This window comes from Euprymna scolopes, chromosome 33 (assembly GCF_053919585.1).
Source record: "Euprymna scolopes isolate OS-2025 chromosome 33, ASM5391958v1, whole genome shotgun sequence".
In the NCBI taxonomy this organism is placed as follows: Eukaryota; Metazoa; Mollusca; class Cephalopoda; order Sepiida; family Sepiolidae; genus Euprymna; species Euprymna scolopes.
Window position 1 is genome coordinate 6,529,411 of NC_136514.1, and position 8,891 is coordinate 6,538,301.

General features: G+C 36.9%; 1 protein-coding gene across 1 annotated transcript in view; it reads left to right on the plus strand.

Annotated features, from left to right (window-relative positions):
• The window catches only part of LOC145258133 (centromere protein N-B-like), a 34,272-nt gene extending 25,999 nt beyond the window's left edge, over positions 1 to 8,273 (plus strand). The window contains exons 8-9 of the mRNA XM_080115877.1: positions 3,261 to 3,391; positions 7,842 to 8,273. Coding sequence (XP_079972003.1) covers positions 3,261 to 3,391; positions 7,842 to 8,024 — 314 coding nt within the window. The 3' untranslated portion in view covers positions 8,025 to 8,273. The remainder of the gene's footprint in view (positions 1 to 3,260; positions 3,392 to 7,841) is intronic.
• Positions 8,274 to 8,891: the final 618 nt, after the last annotated feature.

An 8,891-nucleotide genomic window follows, 5' to 3' on the forward strand; every position in this document is an offset into this window, starting at 1 on the left:
TAGCATCATCAGACAAAACAGATCCGAGGTATGTAAAAGAAGATACTGTTTTCAAAGAGAGCGTAGCGTTTGGTTTTGGCTGGTGAATAATTTAATTTTTTTTTTTTTTTTGCTAATGAGACAGTCTTATAGCCCAATTCGTTTAGCTTCTGCAGGGTCAGTTGAGCAACATGCGATGAATAAGAATTGGTCCCATGATTCATATTGACCAATCTCGGGCACATACGTTGGAGCTTCTTGTGCATTTTGTCAATTTATCAGCAGTATTTTTCAGCTGTAATTGTTTCGCCCAGATTCAAGAAGCTGTGATGGATGAGACTGGCCACAGATCACCAAACAATCACCATAACCTTTTTTTTTTACAAGGAAGTCACTACTTATCAAGGCCCGGAAGCCACTTGGGGATAAGGGTTATTGTGTGTACAGTACGTTCGTGTTGGAGATTTGATAAAATGTCTTGCTCATCAGGAATTTGTTTACATTGGACTTGAAGACATCGAGGTTGTAGTCAGGTGGGAAACAGGCAACCGGAACAGTTCCACAGGCGTGCACTTCTAAGAAAGAAGTTTTGTTAATGGAATCTACATTTTGATTTTGGCACAGATAAGGAGTGGGGAAAATTTTTGGCAGTGGTTTCAGCTAGGCGGGTGTTTATCGTGAAAGATTGGCGAGGGGGAGACCAGAGATTGGAGTTCAGACGAGCACCTGCCATGGTTGTAACGATAAAACAAAGACAGGCTCGCAACGTCTCTCCTGTGGGAGAGAGGTTGCAGGGAAGAGAATAGGGCATCACCCACTAGGCCACAAAGCCTATTTTGTACTCTGTCAAGGCAAGATAGTCTGTTTTTAGCAGCTCCTGCCCAGATGTGGCAGCATTACTCCATCCTTGGGCATACTTGGCTTTTATACAGATAGAGAATTGCATCAGGGGTGAGATATCTTCTAGAGCGGTAGAAGGATCCTACCATTTTTCCGGCGACCTTGGCAACTGACTTGATGTATGTATTCCATTTCAGGTCAGGAGTAAAGGTCAAGCCCAGAAGCTTATCAAAACATGGAGTTTCCCCTAGACAAGAGCCCCCCCCCCCATTTCAATTGATGCCAAATGGGGATCAGAGCATTGATGATGTAAAGATAGGAGCTTGATTTTAGATGCATTAAAAGTAACCAGCCACCTCCTCCCCCACTGTACCACACGCTCAAGATCAGAGGAGAGAGAATCTGAGAGAACTTTGTCATTTACGGCCTTTGATGTGTTGCCATAGATGGTTGTGTCATCAGCATAGATGTCAACGGATGATTTAAGTATGTGTTTTGGGAGATCATTGATGTATATCAGAAAGAGAGTTGGGCCTAGGATGGACCCCTGAGGGACTCCAGCATTAATATTGTGGGCCTCTGATTTTTGCCCATCAACCACTACTTTTATGAGCCTATCGGAGAGAAATGATTTAATTATTAAGAAAACATTTCTACTTATACCGTAGCTGGAAATCTTGTGAAGTAGGCCCTTATGCCATACCTTATCGAAGGCCTTTGATATGTCAAGAGCAATTGCCCTAGAGAGGAAGCCTTTGTCAAGAGATTCGCTAATCCTATAAGATATAACAGTTAGCACATCTGCTGTAGATCTGGCAGAATGAAAACCATATTGCATGTCACTAAGAAGGTTATTTTTTCTGAGGTGGTTGACTACTTCTCTATTTAATATGGATTCCAGCAGCTTACTCATGAAACACAGGAGACTTATTGGTCTGTACTGAGAGGGAGATGACTTATCACCTGAATTCTTAAATACAGGGTATACTGATGAGGTTTTCCAGGGTGTTGGAAAGCACTTCTCCTTAAGGCAATACTTAAAGAGTTTTGTAAGTATGGAGGCAAGTTCTAGTTGTAGCTTTTTCAGCACAATGATTGGAATGCCATCAGGTCCAGTTGCTTTACTGGAATCAAGGTTCTTGATTAGCTTGGCGACATCATTCACAGATATTTGTATGTTGCAAAGCGTATTGTCCGTTATAGGAGGAAATACGAGGAGTTGATGGCCTTTGTCGCATAGGGTAGAATTAGCTGCAAAGTTCTTGGCAAATAGTTTGGCCTTGTGTGAAGCTGAGGAGATGACCTCTGGTCTGTTGATAATGGTTGGGATAGAACGTACACTTCTGTTCAGGATCCTATTTGTTATTTGCCAAAACTGGTGGGAACCAAGCTGCTGATCAGCTACTTTGGATTTAACAGACTGGGCATATAGCTCTCTTGCATTTTTTATTACTCTTTTACAGTGGTTGCTGGCAGTCCTGAAAGCAGCTTTAGTCTCAGTGCATCTATTATGTTGGTAGCTATGGAAAAAGTGATTTCTGCGTGTGATGGCAGCAGCACATTCTGGGGAGAACCTTAGCATCCAGAAGTGTTGTAGAGCTTCTCCGGCATTCAACTACTGTGCAGAACGTTAGCAGTTGTCGTAGAGGATCCAATTTTCATCACACGTCACAATCCTCTCGAGAAATGGGTTGTTTTTGTTGCACAGAAGAAGCATAGAAGAGACTTCAAAATGACAAATGTTTTTTTATTGTCATTCAATTCATGTGGCACACATTTTTTGACTTCCCTATTTGCTTTAAATGATGAACGACTGTTGAGTGGTCAACCTCGAGTTCAACAGCAACTTCTTGTGTGGTTTTGCGAGGATCGGCTTCAATTAAGATTTTCACATGTTTGTTATCAACCAGTCGGCCAGCTACAACCGTCTTCATCTTCGAGGCTCTTGCCAACATTGCGAAAAACTGCCATTGTGCCACATCTTCATTAATGATTCCTGGGCCAAATACATCATTAATATTGCGAGCTGTCTCAGTAGTTTTCTGGCCTGATTTGAACTGGAATAAGAAAATTGTGCAGATTATAATTTTGTCCATGCTGTCAAAAAGCCTGCAAAAAAATGAAGAGATTGAGAACGGTAACAAATAACATGATTCGATAGAGCGTAAAATGTGCTTCAAAATGATATATAACATGGCTATATATGTATATATATATATATATATATATGAATTAATTCAGAAATCATATAAAAGTAACCTACATGAGAAAACGATAGTTTTGCATCAACCTAATAATTTTGTATCTAAAATATTTTTATATTGGAAACGTTTTTTTTTTTTTTTTTTATTTATTTTTATTTGTGTATGTAGGTCAAATATTTGGCTTTTTAATTTAAACAATTTTAATAAATTTTCAACTTTATATTTCTTTAATTTTAGTTGAAGAGCCTCGGGTAGATAATCCCAGGATTCAATTTGAAAATAAAAAGGAAAAGAAAAGAAGAGAAGAAGCAATTTCAGAACACTTTGGAAATGGAGAGTTGCCTGTTTTGCAACGCTTGGAATATGTTGTGAGTATGAAAAATTTTTTTAGATATTTATAAATACTGTACTCTTTACCTGGCCTGTTAAGTTTCAGCTGGGTCATAGATTGTCTATGTGAACTCTCTCTGTCTCTCTCCTCTCTTCGTGTGTGTGTGTATATATATATATATATATATATATATATATAACTTGGTGATTTAGAAGAGAATAAATTCAATTCTATAAGAAAAATGTTCACGGAAAAGCATAAAATTTGTGACTTAAAATTCTCATAATTTTTGAACTACTGATGGTATTTGCATAATTCAAACGGTTTTAAGCATCTTCCACACAGCTCTTTTCATGCAAGTTGATAAAATAACAATTATCTAAAAAGAAAAAAAATCAACTTGTAATACTATATATATATATATATATATATATATATATTTCCCAAAAACCTCTGGTCTTGATGGAGGGGCGACTAAAACTTGCTGCTATGGTTTCAAATGATCTGAAATAACAGCAAGGGGGGACTTGATTCCAAATATTTCTCATGTTATATCTCCCCTCTTTTGGAAATAAGGTACGATTATCAATATCTCCAGTATCAAATAACCCTTATGAAATTTACTTTATGAAAACCAAACAGGGGAGATATAACACATGAGAAATATTTGGAATCAAGTCTCCCTTTGCTATTATTTCAGATCATTTGAAACCATAGCAAGTTTTAGTCTCCTCTCCATCAAGGCCAGAGGTTTTGTGGAAATATCAAATATTTCCTAATTTCTATGCTAAACTAGGAAAACAATACCATACGCTAATTTTGTGATTGTAACCATCATTATCGGGTCATGAGATGCAATACCTTGTGACAACAATATAATAAATATCATCGTGGACTTTCCCATTAATTTCGATAGGAGGTTCTTACAATTTTGTCTATGTAACCTTGTGTGTGAGTCGCAGATGACATTTCAGCCCAGCCAATGATCTACAAAGAAGTCCACAAATAGTGCAAGAGTGTGGCTGGAGCAAGCAGACGATATTTTTCCTAGTTTAACGTTTGATGCTGCATTTTTCATAATTTTTCGTTGAAGCATGTAGACTTCCATTCGTTATAATCAATCGTTGTCTTCGAGGGCAGCGGCGTATATTTAAGCGCTTGTTTTTCAATTTGTCCTTGTACCTCAGTAATGGTCGACTTATTGTCCAGTAACCACTGTTGACTGTACATTAACACTTTTTGGAACTTTTTCCTCTTGAATATGCAACATATGGCCAGTCCAGCGCAACTTTGATTTCATGAGAAACGACTCAATAGCATCAATTTCACACACGGTGAAAAGATCAGCATTTGCAATCCTATCGCTTTGACTTCACAAATTTCTTGAAGACAACCTTTGTGAAAAACATTCAACTGTTGTCTTCTGTACATTATCCAAGAGTGTTGTGAGAACTACAACCTGATAGATCTGTATCTTCGTTTGAAGTTTAATACCCCAAGCTTTCCAAAATCAATGGCAGAGTTTACCGAAGGCACTGGAGGCTTTTGCAATTCTATTGATTTTCTCATCAAGCGTTCCAATAGTGTTTACTTCTGAAGTAATCTTAAAATTCTTTATATATTTCAAATTATGACCGTCAACTTGAATTGGCACGTCAGAGAATGCATGCACAGGTTCTGCTTGACACCGCTAATTTGTTTCGGTGCTAGAGCTGGCTGATTAACAAGTTCAGTTTTTGTTATGGTTATGGTTAATCTGAATGTTTTGTAAGCAGCAGAGAATTTGTTCATAAGACGTTAAGCTTGTTCGAACGAAGTAGCCACAAGTGCAGCATTATCTGCGAACAGTAAGTCACAAATTTTGCTCGTTCGAGTAAGATGTTTTTGCTTGAATTCTGTATTGTGCCCAATATATAAGTGATTTCAAAAGTTAAAAAAAACAAAAACACTTGGGTGCCATCAGCTAAAATCAAAACCAAAACATGTCGCTCTCCAACCTTATTTGTTACCATCTGATCTCAGCCCAAATGCATAAGAACACTTAAAAATAACGTTAAAAATATAAATGTATATTTGCGCATGTATAGAAATAACATATTTAGTCGACTTAGGCCTACTCGATTCCAATTTTTAAAAACATTTTGACCCCCTTAGCAGCTACTTTTACCAGCTAAAGACCAAATTGAATGTTTCATAGGTCCAAATCCCTTGTATGCCAAGTATGTCTTAGACCAGAAATTGACAGAGTAGTTTGGTAGAGACCATTCCTTACACACAGACAGACAAGGTCACTTACATATATTTAGATATCACTCTTTGTTTATAAACAAAGCAGTTAGAGCACTGTAAAAGTGGTGGATGGATGTTTGCTTAAATAGACATTTGGCGAGATTATTTATGGGCGACGCTCCCGTGGGTCGATCGGTAGAAGTGCTGACTCTCAACGCGATGGTTCTAGGTTCAATCCTCGGTTTGGGAGAGGTGCTAGTCTAGCGGCACTGATGAGTTGTGATACAACGAAACAGGACTGTATGCCGATGACTACAAATATATATATATATATATATATATGCAGATTATTTGCGGTATGTCAAAAGATTGTGTTGTATTATAGATTTAAATAATAGTGAACCATTTTGATGGCAATATACGTTTTGATGGCAATATACATGTGATGAATGAAATATCTTTCATATCATGTGCTCACTGTCTGCTTTGCTATCAGTCATAATCATTTATTTTATTCATTGACTAGCAGGGAGCGTCCAGCCTTAAAATATGCTTAAATATATTTTGATTCATGCAGATTTCGTATTTTTCTTTTATTAAAGACCCAATTCTCTATTGATTGTCATGTATCTAATATGTAATACTGATTTCAAGAAAGTTATATAAACAAAAAAAGACTTTGGGTGACATCAACTTGAATCGAAACCAAAATATTTAGTGCTCTAGCCACATTCCCTACTGTTTGAGCTATCGACAGATAAATAAGTAAGATTTAAAAATTAAACCACTTCAAGCTATGAATGAATTTGTGCATGCGCAAAAGTAATATAAATATGTCCACAAGTTGAAGTGAACATTTTGTATTTCAACTTGCCGATATATTTCTGTACGTGTTATTCATCCATCCAAACAAAGATTTTACTTGTTATAAATCAGCCTTGGTTTATGATTACTATTTCCTCAGTGTTATGCGACGAGTAGTTTAAGAGTTTATCGGTTAAATGTTTACACACATAACATCTACGGTTTTATTTCTATAGATTTTGTACCGGTTCTAATTTTGTCTAAAGTTCTGTTAGATGCACCAGCCACATCTGAACTGATGCACCAGCACCACTAGTCTCTCCAACTTAGATAGCGTCCAAAAAAGAGTCGCCAATCTAATAGGTCTCTCACTATCAGTCAAGCTCCAGCCTCTGTTCCATTACTGTAATGTTGCATCCCTGTGTCTGTTTTACAAGAATTTGAATGGAATGTGTTCCGACAAACTCATAGCACTTCTGCCCCCCCCCTTAGATGTATATACACTCGTTCTTACAGTAATGTAAACAGGGAGGGAATTCTAAAGTCTAACAACCTGAGAAAAGAAACTATTATCATCTAGGAAGTGAAGAGGTAGGATTTTGCTGCTTGTCAGGTTAGTTTGGGAGTATTTATGTCAAGAGCGGAACAAGTGCTTCCAAGGATGGAATACTGCTGCCATATCTGGGCAGGAGCTGCTAAAAACAGCCTATCCTGCCTTGACAGAGTACAAAATAGACTTCGTGGCTTACTGGGGGATGCCCTTTTCTCTACCCTGCAACCTCTCTCCCATAGAAGAGAGGTTGCGAGCCCATCCTTGTTTTATCGTTATTTCCATGGCAGGTGCTCGTCTGAACTCCAATCTCTGCTCCCCCCTCGCCAATCTTACACGAAAAACACCCGTCTAGCTGAATCCACTGTGAAAAATTTTCCCCACTCTTTATCTGTGCCTAAATCAAAACGTAGATTCCATGAACAAAACTTCTTTCTTAGAACTGTACGCCTGTGGAACTCTGTTCTGTCTGCCTGCTTCCCACCTGACTACAACCTGGATGTCTTCAAGTCCAATGTTAACAAATTCCTAATGAACTGCCCCCTTAAGTAAACACTTCATTAAATCTCCACACTAACGTACTGTACTTGCAATAACCCTTATCCCTGAGTGGCTTCCGGGCCTTGATAAGTGGTGACCACCATGTAAAAAAAAAAAAAAAAAATTGCTATGTTAAGTCTTATTCTTTTAACGGTGCTTATACGCTTATTGAACCGTGCTATTTTCAAAGATTTTCAAGTTAAGGTTTTACGATATCTTTTTTTTTATGAACTTGTTAGATGAAAGTACAGATTAGTTACAAAACACCCTCTTCTCTCATATTAAGAATGGCTTTCTAAATGTTATTTCAGTATGGTTCAATAACTTATTGTCACCCGTTAATCATGATTCATTTCTATTTCAGTTGACTTACCCTGAAAGTGATACGTTTCAAGGATTTAACTGCAAAGTCAAATTTGTTGGTTCACATGTCATTAACGGCCTGCGCAATATGGTAAAATCAAACAAGATCGAACAGCCGATGCCGAGCTACTTGTCAGATGTGTTGATTCTTGGACGGAACCGATTTGTACTTAAAAATCAATAATGTAAATTCGATTTCCTGATTTTAAAGACCTTTTATTTTCATGAGCCAGTTATTTAATTTTAATATCATATGCAATTGCCAAGCAAAAAAAAAATTTTAAAAAACTAATAGTTTAATGGAGACATTTTTAGGTCGACACTGATATTAATGATGTAAAACTAATTTTTTTTTTTTATTTCCTTTTGATCATCTTACAGTTTAGTGCGTGAAAAAAATAATCAGAAGGAATTTTGAAAACAATCTGAAAACTCTACAGCGACGGTATACCTTTAAATTTGTCATAAAGCATAAAAATATGGACATGTCTGGTTAAAAGAAAAACAATTCTTTTCAAAAACGTCTTATTTTTTTTTAACTAGTTCTATTTGTGCTGTGCTTGCTACTCTGAGAGTCATAATTACTTTGCATTTTGATGACAAGCAGCTAGATTTTCACTTTTTTGGATTCTTTGGACTTTTGTTCTCATCTTGAGTGTAATTTTCACAGCGTTTTGGTTGATGTAACCTCTTACCTTTTTCAGGTGTATCTTGTTGAACTCGGGTCTCTTTCTGCCAAACAGAATATGCATGGAGTTTCAAATGAAGCCCTTGATTTAATTCACAAGGGTAGCATGTTCTTGTCCTATCAATCATGACTGGGTAAAAGTTTTGAGTAATTCATAATTTTATTTCTAGTTTGACATAAAGCTACCGGAGTTCAACCAGATGGACCTGAAGAAGGTCTGAGGTTACATCAACCGAAACTTAAAAATGACACTCAGGATGAGAAGAGTAGTTCCAAAAATCCAAATAATACGAATAATCAATCCTTATCTCAAAAATACAGAAACAAATAGATTTTGTTTTATTTAAATTAAAAATTTTACTG